Source organism: Silene latifolia, chromosome Y (genome assembly GCF_048544455.1).
Source record: "Silene latifolia isolate original U9 population chromosome Y, ASM4854445v1, whole genome shotgun sequence".
In the NCBI taxonomy this organism is placed as follows: Eukaryota; Viridiplantae; Streptophyta; class Magnoliopsida; order Caryophyllales; family Caryophyllaceae; genus Silene; species Silene latifolia.
The window spans coordinates 406639562-406661921 of NC_133538.1; the positions used below are offsets into that span (position 1 = coordinate 406639562).

A 22360-nucleotide genomic window follows, 5' to 3' on the forward strand; every position below is an offset into this window, starting at 1 on the left:
CAGAAGTCTCGAGTTTCTCGAGACGGGTAGAAATGGAAGTTATAAGTGACACAACAGCAGTCATGTCTTCACTTTGCTTTCGTGACTTACCACGTGAACTTCCAAACTCAGCTTTATGGACTGCCATCTCCTCAATGGTGTTCCAACCTTTACTTTGACCGGTATTATTTTGGAACCTACCATTAGCAGCTGCATCCAAAATGACTTTGTAATCATCATATAGAGCATTGTAAAATAGATTGCAAAGATACCATTGCTGGAAGCCATGATGAGGGACAGCTCGGACCAAACTTTTGAAACGTCCCCATGCTTCACAAAAATCTTCGTCGGCTCCTTGCTGAAAACTCGTGATTTTACTCTTCAAGGCATCGAGTCTTCGAAGAGGCGGGAAGTACTTCTTGTAGAAGGCTAGTGCTAAAGATGTCCAATCGGTGACTCAAATGCTACTCTATCGAGGTAGCGATACCAATCTCGCGCCGAATCCTTCAAGGAGTATAAGAACATGAACCCCTTTACTTCATCTTGAGTTACCCCCTCCGGTATAGGTATTGAACAACAATAGTCCGTGAAAATTTCCATATGTTTCAAGGGGTCTTCATCTGGTAGACCATGCAACCGATTCCGTTCCACTAAATCAATATAAGAGGAACGAAACTCGAATTTACCTAGAAGGGGGGTAGGTAATCGTTGCCCCTTTGGAAGGTGGTGCTCCTTTGGCTGAAAATTATCATATATCGTAGCCATAATTTCCACAGTGAGAGTACTCAAGTCTTCCTCTCAAAAACCTGTCTTCTAACCGTGCAAAAGCAAAACTAGAAGCAAAGGTAAGCAACGGCCTCAAGGAACAAAAGTTCCTTGAGACAAGAAAAATAAACTAAAATAAAGCAAACAAAATTACACCGTCTCCCCGACAACGGCGCCAAAATTTGATACCGTCGTTTAGTACCAAAATTAAATTTATAATTCCAAACTAAAACTATAGCTAGTGATAGTAAGGGTCGAACCACGAGAGAGACAAGGTTGATTTTGTTTGCTAATTATCGATCTATAAAAGTAACAATTAATTGGGGGTTTTGAAATTGGTTGGCTAAAAGGCTAATTGCAAAAATGAATATTCTTAACAAGATAAAGAGAGGATCGGGAATTTCGGTTCACCATGGCAAGTAACAGTCAGGTCAAGCGCAAAGAGATCTCACAACACGGTCTCAGGGAAAATAAGCTAATCTTGCGATCAAAGCTCAAATAACCTCACGGTCTATAAATTCCCTAGAATTCATCAAAGTTTTCACTCAAGAGAAATTCTAAATCTAGCGATAAATCAATTTACCAATCTTTCGACCTAGCAAAGAAGTCCATCAAAAGATACAAGACCAATACGGAAGAACTCATGCTACACAACTATCCTAATTTAATACCATGGTTCACCTCATTCCCAATCAAAGGATTACCTACTCATAATCATGACTACACTAATTGCGAAATTAATAAATAAGGACAAATTCAACATGATGAAATCTAACTAGGACAAAGGAGAGAAATTCAATTACTGAAATTAATTGATGAAACAAGAATTAAATTAACAAGCAAAAATAAGAAAAAGAAGAATTGCATAAAAGGCTTACTAATTGAATATCAAGAACAAAGTATTCGAATCAAAGGTTTCCGTCTCGAGCTAGATCTCAAAAACTCGTGGTTTTTCCGAATGAATAACATAACCTAAAAGTTGCTGCGTTCAACTGATAAAAGATACCGAAAGTTAATTACAAGTTGGGCTTTTAAAAGTCTAACACGGAAAATTAAACATCAACTCGAAATCAGGTCGATCGACTGGTCTGCACGGTCGATCGATCAACATGCGAACAAAAGAGCTTCTCGCCTAAGCTCCGTGGTCGATCGATCGGAAGTCTTAGTCGATCGATCGAAAGTCTTGTCGGTGGCTCCTTGATGCTTCCGAACAACTCTTCACTCCTTGCACGCATCCCAAGGTGAGTGAATGAACTCTCCTTCCTCTTGGCTTCCCTGAATTCGCTTCCGGAGGACGAACTTGGCCTGATTTAGCCTACTTCCACGCATTCCTACAATAAATCATAGAAAATGCAAAGTAAACCGTTTCGGGAGAAATAGTAGCTTTAAGCTACTAATTATGCATGGAAATACGTGCCAAAACCACAGATAAAGTGTATAGAATATGCACGTATCAAGGAGGTGGAAGTCTACCCGTCAAAGTAGTCAACGGTAAAAGACAGGGTAGAGAGGGTGAAGGTAAATTCACGAACGTGGAAGTGCCTATCTTCCACGTCCTTTGGTCAGCTGCCAGCCAGTGCATATAAAACATGAAGAGAATGTTTTGATTGAATGAGAGAGAATGCAACAACCTAGAGAGAGAGACAATTTAGGCGATCTCCATCTTTGATTAGCAATGTCTCGTCAAAAACGTAATCAGCCTAAATCTAGTAGAGTAGTTAGATTAATACGTCATAATAATTCTCAAAAAACTCCAAAAACACAGATTAGTAATAATAATTGACATAATAATCCTTCTGGTTCTAGGTTTCAACATCTCGATCATGAAATCGATGATTCTCAGGTTGATATCCATCTTGAGGATTACATTCTTGATGAGGATGGGGAAATCAGGCCGTTCAATCTTAGCAATGGTATGGATTCAATTGATGAAGAAGAATCTGATGATGGGAGTGTTTGGACTGAGGTGAATTCGGGATCAGGGTCAGCTCCATCTGAAAGAGTAAGTCTTCTTCATTTGACTTCTGCTGACAGTGATTCTGAATTAGAATATTGGTCGACTGCAATCTACTGTTATGTCCTCGGTGCGAATCCTCCATTTAAGATAATTGATGGGTTTGTGAAACGAGTTTGGGGGTATACCGAATATAATCAAATTTCTTTTCATTCTAATGGCATATTCCTTGTTCGTTTCAAAACTGAGGCTATGAAGTTACGCGTCTTACAGTCTGGGCTAGTCTTCTTTGATAACAAACCTGTTGTTGTCAAGGAATGGACTCCGACTGCTAACCTGATTCGTGAGGCTGTTGATATGGTACCAATCTGGATCAGATTCTATGGATTACCTCTTAAGTTTTGGGGGAATGCTTTGAAGAATATTGCAGGTCTGGTAGGGGTTCCTGTGAGATGTGATAGTAATACTCAACTGAAAACATTTATAGGTCATGCTAGGGTGATGGTTGAGGTTAAAATGGGTGCAGATCTTCCTGATGTGATAGAGTTTACTAATGAAGTGGATGTCCTTCATAGACATATTATGCACTATGAATGGAAACCAGTCATCTGCATGGAGTGTAAGGGTGTGGGTCATTTGGCTAGGTAATGTAGGACTAAGAAATAGCATGGACAAGGAAAAGTCAGGCAAAAATGGGTACCAAAGGGGAGGGTTCAGCAACAACCTGTAGTTGTACCTGATCCTCCTGTAGCTCCACCACCTGTCAGATCTTTAATGGTCCAACCAAGGCAAAATTTTAATATCTCCAGAGGCTTAGTCACTCCTATCCCTGTCTCTTTTACCCCTTTTCTCTCCTGCAAGGGTCCTTACTAAATTCACTAGGCAACGAGGTATAAGTGCTGGTAGTGGCAGAAGAGCTTTTTTGGAAGTCCTTGAACATTCTGTGCAGTATAGGAAAGTGGTTGAGGAGGATATGGGTGATCCAGGACTAGTAATTAAAAATGGGTAGTATTGGTTTCTGGAATGTCCGTGGTATGAATAGTGTAAATAAACATAAAGATATTAGGTGGTTTTTGCATTCAAATAAATTAGGAGTATGTGGGTTATTAGAAACTAGAGTTTGAACATCTGCTATTAATAAAGTACATCAGGGGATTGGTTCTCATTGGTCCTTGGTGTATAACAATGATAGCCATGATGGTGGTCGGATTTGGATCATTTGGGATGCTGGTAATTGTGATGTTGAGGTTCTGGGAAGTGAGGCTCAGGTGGTGCATACCAAAATCACTTATTTACCAACTGGTGTTGTTTGGTGGTTATCAATGGTTTATGGGTTTAATAGACTTGCTGAACGTCTTCCTTTATGGAAATCTCTTAAAAATATGAGGAATTCTATCATGGGGCCTTGGGTTGTCATGGGAGACTTTAATAATGTCTTGGCTATGAATGAAAGAATTGGTTCTGTAGTTACTGCTGCTGAGGTGAGGGAGTTTCAGGACTGTGTTGATGTTTGTGGCTTATGTGATATAACTGCTCAGGGAGCATTCTTCACCTGGACAAACAAACATGAGGTTGGTGACTTGAAGTTCAGCAGGATTGATAGAACTCTAGTGAATGATAACTGGTTGTCTGAATTCCCTAATACCATTACTGTGTTTCACCCAGAGGGAGTATTTGAACATTGCCCTTGTACTATGAATCTCACTCCTGAAGTAGGCAAACAGAAACGTAGTTTTAAGTACTTCAATATGTGGGGAAAAGACCCTGGTTTTTAGAATCTTATTAAAGAGATTTAGAGCATACCTTTGTATGGGTATAAAATGTTTCAGTTTGTTAAAAAACCGAAGCTACTAAAGAAGCCACTAAAAAAACTTAATAATGCTGGCTATGCTAATATTGAGACCACTACTAAGGTAGCTCTGATGCATCTCCACAGTATGCAGAACCAGTTACACTCAGATCCAACTAATACTACTTTGCAGCATGTAGTAAAGGAAGCTGATATACTTTATAGAGAAAGGGAGGTAGCTATGAGAAGCTTCCTTGCTCAAAAAACCAAAACTCAATGGTTCAAAGATGGAGATGACAATACTCACTAATTCCATAGTGTCATCAAAGCACGAAGGATGCAGAATAGGATCCTGTGGATTCATGACATGGATGGCCTTAATCAGACCACCCCTGATGCCGTAGAGGGAGCTTTTGTCAAATATTACAAGAATCTTCGGGGTACACAAACAAAGGTGGCTAAGGTTCATAGAGGCACTGTTCAGAAAGGTAAATTAGTGACTGATGAGCATAGACTTTTGTTAACTGGAGCTGTGACTGATAAGGAGATCAAGGAGGCTTTATTTTCTATTCTTGCTGATAAAGCACCTGGACCTGATGGGTATACTTCTCAATTTTTTAAGGATGCTTTTGCTATTATTGGATCTGATTTAATAGAAGTTGTGAAGGAGTTTTTCTATGCTGGGAAAATGCTTAAGCAAGTAAACTCTACCACTTTGACTTTAATTCCTAAGAAGGAAAGACCTCTGACTGTGGCTAATTTTAGACCTATTGCTTGCTGCAATGTGGTCTATAGGGTTATATCAAAAGTGATTTGTAATAGATTAGCTTCTATGCTGCCTGATATTGTTAGTGAGAATTAGAGTGCTTTTTTAAAAGGGAGGGACATTGTTGATAACATCCTGATCTGTCATAACTTGGTTAAACTGCACAAAAGAAAAGCTTGTTCACCTAGGTGTTTGATGAAGGTGGACCTCAAGAAGACATATGACTCAATTGAATTGGAATTCATTAGAGAAATGTTATATGCCCTTGAATTCCCTTCTCAGATGATTCAGTGGATAATGGAAGGCATCACAACTCCAAGGTTTACTCTGTCTCTTAATGGCTCCAACTTTGGTTACTTCCAAGGCAAGAGAGGCATCAGACAAGGTGATCCATGTCACCTTTATTATTTACTCTTAGCATGGAATAGCTTAGTAGGATTTTGACTTCAATGACAAATACTATGGGGTTCAACTATCATCCTCTCTGTAGAGCACTTAGCCTGACTCATCTGTGCTTTGCAGATGATCTACTAATGTTTTGTAGGGGGGACAAGCCTTCTATTTGCACCATTCTAAGAGCATTTGCCACATTTTCTAGTGCTTCTGGACTGGTAATAAATAGAGAGAAGTCTGATATTTATTTTTAATGGTATTAGTAATGAGGATATTCAGTTTGTTCTGGGACTTTCAGGCTTCAGAGAGGGGAAATTCCCTGTCAGGTACCTTGGAATCCCCATTTATTATAAGAGAATGACAGTGGGGGATTGTTCAAGACTTGCTGAGAGAGTGGTGATGAGAATTCATGGATGGGGTGCTAGAAAACTCAGCTATGCAGGTAGACTTGTACTTGTTCAGGCTGTGCTCTCACAACTCCATAGTTTTTGGTCACGTATATTTATCATTCCCCTTACAGTGATGAATAGAATTGAGAAAATTTGTAGGAACTACCTCTGGAGTGGCTCTGATGATTTTCACAAAACTTCTCCTGTGGCTTGGTATAAGGTTTGTACTGACAAGAAGTTTGGTGGGCTTGGTATAGTAAATTGCAAACTATGGAATGTGGCTATGCTTGGAAAATATGTCTGGTGGCTAGCAAAAAAGGCTGATCATTTGTGGATTAGATGGGTGAATCACATGTATATTAAAGGTGAGAATTGGTTAGATTATGTTCCTACTGCTAGCTCTAGTTGGACATGGAGAAAACTATGTCAGGTCAAGGATCATTTCAAGTCTGCATATTACAATGGCAAATGGAGCACAAATACAGGGAGATACACTATCTCTGTGGGGTATTCTTGGTTGCAAGGAGATCAGACTAAGGGCACATGGCACCCTGTTATTTAAAACAGACTCAACTAGCCCAAGCGCTCGTTTATAGGTTGGTTGGCTATCCAAGGGAGACTTATGATAAAGGATAGACTGCTACGTTTTAGCATCATTAATGATAGCATCTGTGATATGTGTATGGCACAGCCTGAGGATTATAATCATCTGTTGTATAAGTGCAGGTTCAGTGCTAAATGTTGGACTATGCTAGCTGATTGGTTGGAAGTTGCTTTGCCTAGTACATGGATCATAGAATAGTGTTGCTTGTGGAGATGCAGGTCTCTAATGAAAAAGAACATTGTCATCACAGGTATTTTGGCCATGGTATATCAGATTTGGATGGCTCTAAATCTATGCAGGGTGGAGAGTCAGCTTCTTTTGCCTTCATATGTATTCAAGTCTATTCAAACCATTGTGCAAGGCAGAGGACAAACCTGGAAGTGGACATCCAAGTATCAATGCTTGAGCTGGTCACCTTGGATGTAAACATTGTTTAGATTAATTGTGTGACAAAGGGTAACTAATGAAATGCTTGTATTGGTGGTAACGTACTTAAACTCCTAATTATTAATATAATTTTCACATTTCACGAAAAAAAAAAATGTCGACGACATAATCCTTATCTAAAAAAGGAAGACCACGGGGAAAGTCGGGGAAAAGGCCGCGGGCGATGCGAGTGACTAACCCACCACAAGCTATCGTGCCTGTCACTTTCTGCCCGACAGTGTTAAAATGTTGAGCAGTCAAGTAGGAAATGTTAAAAACAATGGATTTACCGTTGTCAATGTCCAGGTAACCCGCTAAAATGGACAGCTTGAAATTGTTAACATTGTTGGGCTCGTGACGACCAAAAATGGTCTCTCCTAGTAGACGGAGAAAGTAATGGGCTGGGGGTAACTGGACGTGAGCAACACGTCGCTGACTGAAGGGAGTGTGTGCAAGTGTAGGCCAAAGCAGAGCCAGGATCATCCTAGGAGGCTCCAGAAGACCGTCACTAATTAAACCCAACCGCCTCCCAAACTCAGCTAAAGTCTAGGTGAAAGTGGTTTTAAACAGTCTGAAAGTAATGCACTTGCTCCCGTAATCAGTCGCATAGGCCGCAGGGCAAAAGGTGAAAGAGCTGAAGAATTCTAAGGTCGATTGTCAATATGTGAGCTATTTCATGGTGGCCAATCCCGACATTCCCGTCCCATTGAGAAGCTCAACAACGGGCTCAAAAATTCTCAATTTCTCTAAGGATGGTCGACACAAGAAACGGGTCGATGTCATGTCACATTCCATTAAATTTAAAAATCGAGTGCGATGGGACGGGGATATAAAACGTACCTGCGGAAACTCAGGTAAAGTCTCCGGTGGAAGTGTCAGCATCACGTCGGGCAGCAGCCCATAAAGCAACAGCGCGAAACCCTATATTCTTCCCCGCACGTGAACCAGAAGCAGCTACAGGAACAGTTACAATGGCAGCAGCAGTGACGACAGCAGGAACAAGGGCACTAGTAACAGGTGTGGGTGTCGACACAGCAGGGGTCGACACCACGGTAGTAACAGGAGCGGCAGCAGCAGTATCCGCGGTGGTGACAGTAGCGGTGGTAGTAGCAGGGACCACCGTATGAGAAACAGGCGGAGTAGTAGCAGAAGTAGAGGCGTAAGTCGACATACTACTATCCATCCTACAATCAAAAGCAAGTTCCAAATCAACATACAATCAACTAATTCGAATTTTTACCTAAATCGATTTTTCACAACCCTAATTCGCACAAAATCAAGGTAAAGTAGGAATTAAACATTAAATAAAAGGGGAAGGAACTTACTTGAATAATTACCCAACAAGAAATGCAATTAAAATCAAGGAACACTTCAAATTAATCAAAATTAATCGATTTTTGCAAACCCTAATTTTCGCAAATAGCTTAAATTTAATCGAAAATTGATGAAGCAAATAAGGGTGAATGATTTAATTGATGATTAGGAAATTATTTGGACAATTAACTTGGTAAATTTGGGAAGAAAATGGAGAATGAGCTTGAGGGATTGGGGTTTATCGAAAATATAGGGAAGAACAAGAGGATGAATATGAAAATAGAATACGGGAAAAAATGTACTCCCTCGTGTATATACGCAGAAACTGCTCGATAGAGAGCTTTTCCTTTCATTTGCACAATCGAGAGTTTGTAACATACTCGATCAAGAGCTTTTCTTCTTGCTTGAGACTTTGCTCGATCGAGGGCTTTGAAGTTAATCGATCGACACCTTTTCCTCTTCAGTTAATCGATCGAGTACAGACAACTTGATCAAGAACCCCTGAAAAATGACCATTCGATCGAGTGACTAAAATTACTCGATTGAGAGCTTTTACCTAGCCTGTCTCTAGGATAGAGTGATAAACTATCAATAAAGAGGGGACATGTTAGAATTTCGTTTCACTACGGTAGTCCAATGACTCAACTGTAAACAACTTAGATAAATTACTGTGAGACGGATATGGAAAGGTCCTTCCGATCCACTTTCTATCCTAGATTTCCGCTAACTTAACTTCCGTCCTCGTCAGGGTAGTTTACTGTTCATAGCAGGTCTATTTAGTCCAATCTTCCGATCCAGGATTAAATTTAACCAGATTAAAAAGGTGACTCAGAAGCGTGCACTCAACTATGTCGGTAAATACAGTTATATTGCTATGGGGATAGAATCTCATAATTAATTCATCTAACCTATTTACTACATCGTCACATTTCTACCGTAGATCCCCTAATCCCAACATGAAACAGATTAGCTACTCATGCTATTAATATTGTCAAAACTAATAACGATGAATGAACTAACAATAAACATAATGAAAAGATAATTAAATTGCATAATTAGGGTAGAAAGTAAAAGTAGCAAAACAAGCAATTGAAGTAAATGAAAGAGAGATTAATATTAAGAAAAGAGAAAGAGATTACAATCACAAGAATCCGGCGTAAAGAACAAACAAATCCGAGCGAGAAAATCCCAAAGCAAAAGTTACAGTAGAGAAGAAAAGAGTAACGCAGTCTTTACTGTGAAAGATGAATGATAGATGAAACTTCGATAGAATAGAATATCCTCCTAATGACCTAGCTAATGTACGTTTAAATAGAAAATATGCTAAGTCCAAAAACTAAAACAAGTTCACAGGCTAATTAAAGCCTACGCCAGCCAAAACCACTCGATCGAGTAGTCTGAAACCACTCGATCGAGCATTTCTCCAAAATATCTACTCGATCGAGTATAATTGTTACTCGATCGAGTAGCCTCAATTTCCAGCACTTCTTGATCGAGTATAAAACCTCTCGATCGGCCAACTGCAGCTATAGAAACCACTCGATCGAGTGATAAAACAGCTCGATCGAGTATTCTTCTTTCAGATCAGCTCAAACTCGTAACCGACTACCTCGTAGACCGTTCCTTCACGCATCCCAATGCAAGGTCTCACTCTAGAAAATCCCGTCTCCTCAAAATGCATGAAAAAAGGCCGAAAATGGTACGATTCCACTACTTCCGCGTTCATTTCTACAAAACGGGCAAAACGAACCAAAGTAGCCAATTCGGGGGTAAAATGAAATATAAATAGTACAAAAGTACATAGAAATACGTGCTAAATTAGGCTAAAAAGACTATACAAAATGCACGTATCAAATCTCCCCAAACCGAACCTTTACTCATCCTCGAGTAAACTAGAATGCAAATAATGGAACGGAAATGAAAACTCAGAGCTAGCTTAACTTGTCTACTTGAACCAATTTCATGCAGCAAAAATTAACAGTCATAGCTAAGCAGTCAATACGCAAACGAGTTATAAGCTGTTCAGAAATATAGCCAACCTATCGACTTTGCAAGACCAAAAAAATCGGACTCTCACGTGGTCACTCTTCTCTCATGAAGCAAAGGGTGAATGTTATATGTAAAAGAGAGAAGGAGAAACAGTCACTCACCTAACTGCGACCTACATAGCATGCATGCAACAAAAATGAAAGACGATTCAAGTACTAATGCACACACTCCAACCAATAATGTCCGTCACAGCCGAGGGATTACAAATGATATGGGAATAGTGAGGTTCAGGTGAGAAAAGGCAAAACAAGTTATGGTAAAGTGGAGATAAAAGCGTCAAGCTAGTTTCTAACCAAGACCATATAAGACCATCCAAATCTCAACTGACTGAAAAATAGAGTACAAGTGCCCTTCATCTGGCACACAACTCACTAATCTCATACACAATCTCCTCAAAAATATATGAAAAAAACGGAGGAGTGAGACCGTCACAAGATAGAAATGAATACAGACGGACTCAAATGAATAACCAGCTCAAAATTTTTGAATTTTCCTTCTCTGGCTTCTATCACTGTACAAACGTGATTTCTCTTTTTTTTCTTCATTCATTTTTTTTCTTTTTTTTTTTCTTTTCACGTGAATCACACTTTTTTTTCTTTTTCTTTCTTTTTATCTTCTTTTCACGTTTTTCTCTTTTTTTTTAAATTCTTTTTTCTTTTCTTTTTCTCCTTCCTCTATTTACACCAACTCCAATCAAATACACACGGGCCAAACTGCAAACGGAAAAATGTACCACAAAAGACAAACTAAACTAGCTTGACTAGGCAGGCTCAGTTTGGGATGTAGCTAATGGGTCAAAAGGCAAGTTTTGGCTTAAGTGGAGCTAAATGGATGAAAAATATAAGAAAAGGGAAAAATTTGCAAGCACCTCCCTGCATGTGACACCGATCACAAACCCGAATGTGTGCATTTGATAAGAAATCGAATGTCATAAAAGTGCAAAAATGATGAACATGCTATGCAAGGAGTACTACCTTCAATTCCTAATGAACTGGTCATGAATGTCACCAGTTATGGCCTCTAAACCTCGGAAATTGTAAAGTAGGTTGCCAATTTATCAGGTCAAGTCTAAACAGTCAGCTATATTTGAACAAAAACTCGTAGACTATGCATATGACAAAGCTAATAACCATCAATAGAAGTGCAAGGCTCAAGTAAAATGACAAGTTATAGTGCAATATCATCACGGAAATCAACCGTTCCGACTCAACCTATATGCAAAAATAAACGTGAATATTTTTGAAATTTTCTAATTTTTTGAATTTTTTGATTTTTAATGAAATAAATAAACAATGCATGCTGAAATAAATAAACGTGAATGCAAAACAAATGAAAATGCAGACTCAAAAGGATGCACTACCCTCCCCAAACCAAAACGGACAACGCCCTCGTTTTCCTCCAGCATACACTAGCAGATATATACAGGGGAACGGGAATATACAACCATTAAAGAATGAAAAATAATAAAATAAAAAGGAGACAAAAATAAAAGAGTGAGATGGACATACAAAACACAAACTTCCCCAAACTAGCCAGAAAACTGGGGAAGTGAGTAGACCAGCAGCTACTCGTCGGCCTCCTCGTCACTGTCACGGTCGTCCTCCACCGTCACCGTGAAGTCCGGATCTACCTCCTGCTCTCTCCTCCTCCTCTGCTCAGCTCGAGCTCTCTTCGCCGCCGCCGCTGGGTCCTCGTCCTCCTCCTCACTAGCAGACTCCATGTACCCCTCAGCTGGGTACCGGTAGAAGGAAGTTTGTGGCCAACCCTCTGGGATCGGACAATGTCGCCTCAAATGGTACTCGTATAGAGGGCACAAAGTCAAAGCTATGTCCTTCTCCATACGAGCCTGTCTCTCTGCAATCTCAACTAACAAACCGTTACGACGCCCTTGGTCCATGACCGAGGACGCCTCAAAGGGTGGTGGAGGTACAAAATTAGTCGGTAAGACCGGCTGTGTCTGTGTCTGGTCGGCGGGTGCGGGAGTAGGAGTAGGAGTAGGGATCGGGGTAGGTGTGGCCGTGGAAGTCTGACCACCCGTGGAAGGTGCGGATCCCTCTCCGGTCTCAAGTCTACGCCGCTTCCTAGCGGCGGGTAAAGTAGTAGGTTGGCGGACATGAAGGTGGTAGTCAGGTAGAGGTGGAAGTCGGGCGCCCCGTGCAATAGTACGCAAAGGGGCTAGACGGGGGAGAGTGGTGCAAGGTAGGTCCACGGACAAGGAACCATCTATCTTCCAAGTCCATTAGTCAGAAGTCAGCCAGGTCTGAGACTGCATGGACGCTAGGATCAGGTACCTATCACCCTCTAGGTACGGTAAGTCACGAGGCCACACAAGGAAGAGGTAACAGGTAAGAATGGGGGCTATGCCACCTCATACAATAGATCCCGTGACCTTCTCCCCCTGGGCCTGGAAGTACTGGGCGGTCAAATAGGCGATGTTGAGGGTAAAAGGACCCTCGCAGTCGATGTTCAGGTAACCGCCTAAGATGGAGAGCTCGTTGTTGTTGATGTTGTTTGGCTCCCTTCGGCAAAAAATGATGCTCCCCATCAGTCTAAGAAAGTAACGGGCAGGGTAAAGGTGGACTTGAGCGAGCTTTCGCTCCAGAAAGGTGGTCTGGGCCAAGGTCCGCCAAAGCTGACGAATGTCCTTTCTAGGGGCAGCAGTGTCGCCCGTAAAGGAAAGGTCGAGTCTGGTACCAAACTCCTCTAATGTCAGCGAAAAGGTCCGGTTGAACAACCGGAAAGACACAGAAAGACTAGTGGGGACAGCGTCGTGTGCCCCGGAAGAGAAGGTGAAGGAGCTGAAGAACTCGAGACTCAGCTCCAGAAAAGTGTGGCCACTCATAGTGATGAGTCCGGCCATCCCCGTGCCCCGTAAAAGCTCACAAACAGGCTCATAGAAACCGAGCCTCTCAAGTGCTGGACGGTCTAAGAAACGGGCAGGGAGAAACTCGCAGCCAACTAAGTTATAAAATCTCTTATGATGTACACCATTAACGAAAATTACCTGCGGGTACTCAGGGTGGGAGTCGAGGGAGTCGTCCCCTCGGATGGTAACCGTGCCACCTGACGCTAGGAGCAGGTGTAGCACAAGCACGACCGCGACCCCGGCCTTGGCCTCTAGAACTTGAGGTAGAAAACCATCTAGTGACGGTACGAGGAACTAGGGTCGCCCGTAAAGCAGCTGCGACTGCGGGTGAGTCCGCCACAGGTGTGCTCACCGTGGTCAAGAAGTAGGGCTGGCTGCAGCTCGTGACCGACATCAAGAAGAAAGACTAGCGAAAGCATGGTAGCCGTAGTATTGGCCGTGGATCGAGGTGGCAATGAAACAGGCTAGCAAAGAAAAAAACAGTGCCAGCAGTAGAAATTAGAAAAACAGAGGTACTGGCAGGTGCGGAGACGGTAGTAGCAGTAGGGACTACTGTCTCAGACAGAGACAAGGATGGACTGGAAGAGGAGCTCATAGAAGGCATAGAGCTGGAATCCATCCTGAACAAATAGGGCAGGGGAATTTGATAAGAAAACAGCAGTTAAACAGCATGAAAATAGCGTGAAAACAGTATGACAATTCCCCAAATAGTCGGAAAAAAAATTCGACTAACAGCCCAAATTCCCATATTTTTCTTAAAAATATCGAACGACAGCAGGTAAACAGCGATAGGGTGCGGGTAACAGGCAACAATGGCAGCCAATTAAGCAACAATAGATGGAAATTAAGCATGAACAGCAACAAAACCAGTTGACAGTCGACAATTTCGACTGAAAATAGCCCTAATCGCAAATTTCTCGCAAAAATTCAATTTAAACAAGTAAATATCAACGAGGCATGGGAATTAAGCATCAAGTAAGATAAAAAAAGTATTGAATCAAAATTATAGTCGATAATTTCGACCCAAAAGGGAAAACCGAAACCCTAATTCCTAATTTACTTCATAAAAGGCAAAATTAATGGAATTAAAATGCAAAGAAGTGTAGGAATTACTTACTTGATGATTAGGAACCTACAAATTGCAATTAATCGACAATCAACAAGCAAAAATGGCGATTTTATGATCGAAAAATTGCAAAGCCTAATACCCTTAATAGACCGTGTAAAATAGCAATAATCAAGGGGGAAATAGAGGGCAGTGGACGATTAATTGGCAAGGAGTAAAATGTAGGTGGCGGATTTGGTAAATGGGCAAGAAAAATGGAGGAATTGGGGTTTGTTTGATCGCAAATGAGGAAGGGGTCGAAATAATTGGGGATAAAATGAAATAACAAAGAAAAAGAAGGAAGTTAAAGAAACTCCCTACGTGGGCTTTGCAAAAACAAGAGCAAGGGTCTCCCAGTCTCTGACCCCGGCGGTCGTACGGTCTAAATCAGTCAGCCACTCCCTGGCTGAGTCAGTCAAAGAAAAAGGAAACAGAACCTCATTAATCTTATCTTGAGTTACCCCTTTTGTGGCAGGGATAGTAGAACAGTAGTCCGTAAAGACCTCCATATGCTTCCTCGGGTCTTCACCTGCCACACCTCTAAAGAGATTTCTCTCTACCAGATTGATATAGGAAGGTCGGATGTCAAATGTATTCCCATCCTTAGTCTGGAGATTGAAACCCTTTGGAATAGACGATGCTTTAGGCTCCGAATGACTAGCAATGTTTGGCATCTTTACTGGTTGGCTTACAGAACTAGAAGTATCTTCTTCAAAAGATGGATTCTCTGTAAATAGGAAATGATGAAGCTCTAGTTCGAAAGTACTCAAGTCTTCCTTTCGTGATTCTCTTTGCAGACGGAGTCTATGCCTGAACAGTCTCTCTGGCTCAGAATCAGCTGGAACTAACTCAAACCTGTCTGACCTGGGCATACACAACACTGAAAGAAAATAAATAAGAACTGCCTCAAGGAATAAAAATTCCCTGAGGCGGATAAAATAAACGAAACAAAGACAGATAGGGAAATTTCCTCCCCGGCAACGGCGCCAAAATTTGACAGAGTTGTCGTGTACCTATCAAAAATAACTAACTAAACTAACTATATAGCTAGGGAAGTCAGGTCGATCTCCTCAGGGAGGCAAGACATCTCCAAGAGTCCATCTATTTGGTCACAAATGGGGGGTGTTTATAATTTGATTTCTAAACTAAAAAGGTTTAAAGGAAGAGAGATAAAGAAAGAGCAGTAAAGGCAGAAAAAGAGTGATAAACTATCAATAAAGAGGGGACATGTCAGGATTTCGGTTCACTATGGTAGTCCAGTGACTCAACTGTAAACAACTTAGATAAATTACTGCGAGATGGATATGGAAAGGTCCTTCCGGTCCACTTTCTATCCTAGATTTCCGCTAACTTAACTTCCGTCCTCGTCAGGGTAGTCTACTGTTCATAGCAAGTCTATTTAGTCCAATCTTCCGATCCAGGATTAAATTTAACCAGATTAAAAAGGTGACTCAGAAGCGTGCACTCAACTAAGTCGGTAAATACAGTTATATTGCTATGGGGACAGAATCTCACAATTAATTCATCTAACCTATTTACTACATCGTCACATTTCTACCGTAGATCCCCTAATCCCAACATGAAACAGATTAGCTACTCATGTTATTAATATTGTCAAAACTAATAACGATGAATGAACTAACAATAAACATAATGAAACAATAATTAAATTGCATAATTAGGGTAGAAAGTAAAAGTAGCAAAACAAGCAATTGAAGTAAATGAAAGAGAGATTAATATTAAGAAAGGAGAAAGAGATTACAATCACAAGAATTCGGCGTAAAGAACAAACAAATCCGAGCGAGAAAATCACAAAGCAAAAGTTACAGTAGAGAAGAAAAGAGTAACGCAGTCTTTACTGTGAAAGATGAATAATAGATGAAACTTAGATAGAATAGAATATCCTCCTAATGACCTAGCTAATGTACGTTTAAATATAAAATATGCTAAGTCCAACAACTAAAACAAGTTCACGGGCTAATTAAAGCCCACGCCAGCAAAAACCACTCGATCGAGTAGTCTGAAACCACTCGATCGAGCATTTCTCCAAAATATCTACTCGATCGAGTATAATTGTTACTCGATCGAGTAGCCTCAATTTCCAGCACTTCTTGATGGAGTATAAAACCTCTCGATCGACCAACTCCAGCTATAGAAACCACTCGATCGAGTGATAAAACAGGTCAATCGAGTATTCTTCCTTCAAATCAGCTCAAACTCGTGACCGACTACCTCGTAGACCGTTCCTTCACACCTCCCAATGCAAGGTCTTACTTTAGAAAATCCCGTCACCTCAAAATGCATGCAAAAAGGACAAAAATGGTACGATTCCACTACTTTCGCGTTCATTTCTATTAAACGGACAAAACGAACGAAAGTAGCCAATTCGGGGGCAAAATGCAATATAAATAGTACGAAAGTACATAGAAATACGTGCTAAAATAGGCTAAAAAGACTATACAAAATGCACGTATCAGCACGCTTCCCAATGGTCATCATCTTCCCAAAACCTGCATAAAACGCAAAAATGCTTCCCGCCAAAATACCAAATCCACAGTACGCAGTCTATATTCTGTTTTAAGCTAACTAAAACTAACTAAGCAATTACTATTGTCTAAACGCAATAAAGAGGTCCAACAAATCCAAAATTACAAATTGTTTTTACAAGCCGAATAGCATTACGGCTCATCTTCCAAAACACTTTAAAAGCCCGAAGGAGGGCTTCTGACTAGAGGAGGTCCCTTCAGCATCGCGGACTGTCCTTTTAGGCCTCCATGTACTTGAATTGATCGAAGGAGAGTAGTCTGCATCTACGTATGCCTTTACTCTCTGCCTTACTTTATCGGAGCTGTTCTACTCTTCTCTTTCGCACCTTTCGCGCCTTTGACAACGTCTTTAGCAATGAGCTCAAATTCCAATGTACTTTTATCACCGGAATCTCCAATGTCCAATCCGTCTAGACCTGTAACAGCAAAAATGACAGAATGGTCCTCCATATCGCTCCCAATATGGGGCGGAGGTGTTGATACGACAGCAAATTATTCAACAATAGCAGTTGGAGATTCCGCATTAGGGTGTGTAAAGGGAACAGCGTTGCAGGGCTGGACTTGCATAGGGGCCCTACGAACACTAGACTGATAAAAGGTCAACTCCTCACCACCTACCTGAAAAGTCAAAGTCTGCCCCCCGACATCTATTTTTGCACGAGCGGTATATAGAAATGGTCGTCCTAAAATAATAGGAGTATACGAGTCTTTGGGGATGTCTAAGACTACAAAGTCAACGGGAATAAAGAATTTCCCGATCTTAACAGGTATGTCCTCTAAGACACCTAAAGGCCGTGATACGGTAGGATCGGTCATCTGTACGGTCATATTAGTACAATGAAATTTGGTTAAACCAAGGTTCTTAGAAAGAGACAATGGTAAAACACTCACGCTAGCTCCCAAATCGCACAAAGCATTATCAATTAAATGGGTCCCAATGTGACATGGTATAGAGAAACTACCCTGGTCAGACAACTTAGGTGGGTTTTATTTTGAATAAGGGCAGTGCCCGCATCAGTTAAAGCCACCGTCTCATGGTCATTTATATGCCTCCTACATGCTAAAATGTCTTTCATAAATTTCATATAGGAGGGTACCTGGGTTAGTAACTCAGCAAATGGTATAAGGACATGGAGACTTTTCAAAACTTCAGCAAACTTACCGAATTGGACTAGACGGGTCTGTATTTTTCTTCTTATCGTTGTATAAAGTGGACTTTAATAACGATATCAACTTCAGCAACCAGGTTGCTCGATCGAGGGCAGTACCTCTCGATCGAAAACTTTTCTCAGCAATAGTGCTCGATCGAGCACTTTCAGTCACTCGATCGAGAACAGTGTTTTCCTCAGTGCTCGATCGAGCACTTTCATTCCCTCGATCGACCACCTTTTCAGCATTTTTACTTGATCGAACATTAATAACCCCTCGATCGAGTACTTCACATGATATTGTAGCATTTTCGTCAAAAGACATCTTTTCTTAAGCAGTAGCTTCAGTCCCTGAATCATAAAATCCAGCATTCTCTTTCGACATTTTGGGTCCTTCATAAGAAAGACCACTCCTTAAACTGATCAGATTCACCGTCTCATGTTGTTTTTTGTCAGGTTGTGACGGTAAATGACCCGGTTATCTTGAAGGTAGATTAGAAGCCAGTTGAGCCATCTGAGTTTCAAGTGACTTAGTAGAGGAATTTTTCGCTTGATCACTTTTTTGCAATTTAATAGTCAATGATTGCACCATTGACTTCAACTCGGCTATTTCACTTATGCCACTAGAAGAGGCACCTTGTTGCGGCGGTGGGAAAGATGGAGGCTTTTGAAAGCCTTGTTGTTGATTTTTATGAGGCGGTACATAAGCTTGCTGCTGCGGTGGAGGTATAGGATTCAAGACATTTTGACTAGTCCATCTCAAATTAGGATGAACTCCAGCTTGGTTGTTGTAATAGGAGCCTCCTTGCCTATATTGTTGAAAGGCATAGACTTGCTCCTTCTCAGCTAAGCACTCCACTGCAGTATGATCGTTTTTGCCACATCTTTCACATGAGACGGCCTCTTTTTTAGTCAACAAGTAGACCGTCTATTGATTTCCCGTGGCCTGCAACTCGAATTTATCAAATCTTGCATTCATGGCTTCTAGTTGAGCCTCAAGTGCACTGTTATATGTAGAGACCGTTCTAGTACGACTTCTAAGATACCCATATTCAGAACAATGGGTAGCCATCTCTTCTATAATACCCCAGGCCTTATCATCATCAATGTTCTTCTGAAATCGACCATTAACTGCAACATCTAAAATAGCGCGGTGGTCATCGTACAACCCATTGTAGAACTGGTTGTACAAAAACCACTGGTTAAACCCGTGATGTGGAACACACCGAACAAACTTTTAAAATCTACCCCATGCTTCGTACAAATTCTCAGTCGGAGTCTGTTTGGAACTCGTAATCTGCCCTCTCAATGCGTTAGTTGTCTGTGGAGTGAAGTATCTTTTGTAGAAGGCAAGGGCCAAGGTCTCCCAATCATTAATCCCAGCTGCAGTCCTATCCAAATCAGTTAACCACTCTTGGGCTCCATCAGTAAGAGAAAAAGGAAACATGACTTCCTTTATCTTGTCTTGTGTCACTCCCTTCGTAGCGGGAATGGTAGAATAATAATCCGTGAAGACCTCCATATGCTTCCTCGGAACCTCACCAGCTACTCCTCTGTATAGGTTTCTTTCCACCAAATTAATATAGGAGGGCCGAATATCAAAGGTATTCCCCTCATCATCAGTTGAAAGCATGAAACCTTTCAGAATAGATTCAGTTGTCGGCTCGGAATGACTAGCAATATAAGACATCTTCGCAGATTTGGTTTCTGTTGCAGAAAAAGAAGTGTCTTCCTCTAAAGACTGATCTTCCGCAAATGTAAAATTCTCTAGAATAGGTTCAAGAGTACTCAAGACTTCCTCTCGATCATTCTTTCTCAGTAAGTTTTGTCTACGGTGAAAAGTCCGCTCTGGTTTAGGATCAGCTGGAACTAATTCTAACCTGTTGGACCTGAGCATACACCAAACTAAGAAAGAAAAAGAATAAGAACTGCCTCAAGGAATTAAAAATCCCTTGAGACTAAAACAAACTAAAATAAACAAGCAAATAGACTAATTGCATCCCCGGCAACGGCGCCAAAATTTGACACGGCAGTCACAACCTTATCAAAAATAAACCAATCGGATCTAACTAATATAGCAGAGGTAAGTCGGGTACCGTACTCCACAGGGAGGCTATTGTATCTACTTGTTATTCTAGTCCGTCACGGTAACAAATTGGGGGGGGGGTGTTTGAATTGTTTTACTAAACTAATAACCGAAATAAAAGACAAAGAGAGAGACAACAATAAAATTAATAAAGATGAGAGGATGTGATTAAAAAATAGAGAGAAATGCTAGGATGTCGGTTCACCATGATATCACACGATTCTGTTAAGGGTAGGTCAGTCGGTCTGATGTGAGAAGGGTAAAAGAAAGGTCCTTCCGGTCCGCTATCCGCCGTAAAATACTACTAACTTAGCTTCCGCCCTCATTAGAGTAGTCTATTGTTCATAACAGGTCTATTCATTCCAATCTTCTGATCTAGGTCTGAACTTAACCGGGTTAACTAGTTTAGAAGCGTGCACTCAACGAAACAATTACAATTAAATTGCTATGAATCAATTCTCACAAATAAACCTCCTGATCTAATTATAACATCATCATTTTACTATCATGGCTCACCTAATCCTAGCACTAAGGGATTTAGCTACTCATTACGGTAAATAAAATGATAACAGATGATAAAGCAATAGAAAACATGATATAAAGAAGAATAAGATGAAATAACATAAACTTAATAGCAACACTCTAATTAAACAGAGATTAAAAGCAAGAATTAAAGGTATGCAAAAGGAGAAATAAGGCTTGAATAAAAGAGAGAAAGAAATATTACAAAGATTCGGATCCGGAAAATGAAGACCAAAGTAACGTTTAACAAGAGAGGAAAAGTGTCTGCTTGATACTCCAGGATTAGTCAATGAAAAAGATCATTAAAACCTAATTAAGTCTTTCCTTTATATAGGAAAGATATTTTATTCACCTATGTTCGAAACTAGGATATTAAGTAAATAAGATTATACGAGAAAATATCGTATCAGATAGCGAAGTGCTTGATCGAGTACTTTAAGACTCCTCGATCGAACACTCTTCCAGCAGAACCTCTCGATCGAGTTCTTGATATACTCAATCGAGGATCTCTAAAATCCCACCTCTCGATCGAGAACAGCAGGGTCTCGATCGAGGTCTTCTCTGTATCCATAAGTACTCGATCGAATAGATTGGCCAACAAAAGGCTTCGATCGAGTCAATCACTGCTGAACCAGCTCCTTGCTTTGTTGATTTAGCTTTCGAGACCACTTCACGCTTCCCGAGGCTGTAGTAATTCCGCTCTAATTCTTCCATCTCCATAAATGCAAGCTAAAGGGGCAATGAAAGGCATGATTCTGCTACTTCCGGGTCCATTCCTGCAATTAAAGCCAAACAAACCAAAGTAGACTATTCGGGGATTTTGTAGTATAAAACTACGAGAATCGCATAGAAATACGTGCATAAAAAGACTTAAAAAGACTATATAAAATGCACGTATCAGTCGCCAAAGCTGAAGTGCAAACACCACTGCTGCTAACTCAAGATCGTGAGTCAGATAGTTCATCTCGTGTAATTTAAACTGACGGGAAGCATAAGTCACAACCATACCCTTCAGCATCAAGACACAACTTAAACCAGACTTTGACGCATCGCAGTAGATATCGAACTCAAAGCCCTCTTTTGGTAGACTCAACATAGGAGCGGTAGTCAACCTCTTCTTCAACTTCTGGAAAGCAGCTTCACAAGCCTCAGTCCAAATGAACTTGGATTCCTTCTTCATTAACTGAGTCATCGCCCTCGCGATCTTAGAGAAATCATGCACAAACCGACGATAGTACCCAACAAGACCAAGGAAACTCCGAATCTCGTTCACATTCTTTGGACTCTCCCACTCGACCACAGCTCGAATCTTCGACGAATTAACCATAACTACATCGCCAGATATCACATGACCAAAAGAAGGTAACTTCCCTTAGCCAAAACTCGCACTTCAAGAACTTAGCATACCACTTCTGGTTACGCAGAGTCTCCAAGATAACATGTAGGTGACTCTTGTGTTCAGCCTCATCTCTCGAGTAAATCAGTATGTCGTCTATGAAAACCACGACACACTTATTCAAATACTCATTGAAAGTGTGGTTCATCTGATCCATGAAAAAAGCAGGTGCATTCGTTAACCCAAATGGCATCACCACGAACTCATAGTGACCATACCTCGAGCGAAAAGCAGTCTTAGGAATATCCTCTTTCCTAACTGGA

At 40.9% G+C, this 22360-nt stretch overlaps 1 protein-coding gene and 1 non-coding gene across 2 annotated transcripts; both read left to right on the forward strand.

Moving 5' to 3' along the window:
- The first annotated feature begins 260 nt into the window (after positions 1 to 260).
- Positions 261 to 369, forward strand: LOC141635629 (small nucleolar RNA R71). Its single transcript, XR_012540302.1, has one exon. It is a non-coding gene; the product is annotated as a small nucleolar RNA R71 (small nucleolar RNA).
- A 5136-nt stretch (positions 370 to 5505) lies between these two features.
- Positions 5506 to 7076, forward strand: LOC141632275 (uncharacterized). The gene is made up of 5 exons (XM_074444835.1): positions 5506 to 5638; positions 5776 to 5864; positions 5926 to 6588; positions 6727 to 6797; positions 6890 to 7076. Exons 1-5 carry the CDS (start codon positions 5506 to 5508, stop codon positions 7074 to 7076), a joined length of 1143 nt encoding a protein of 380 aa, XP_074300936.1.
- The last annotated feature ends 15284 nt before the right edge of the window (positions 7077 to 22360 follow it).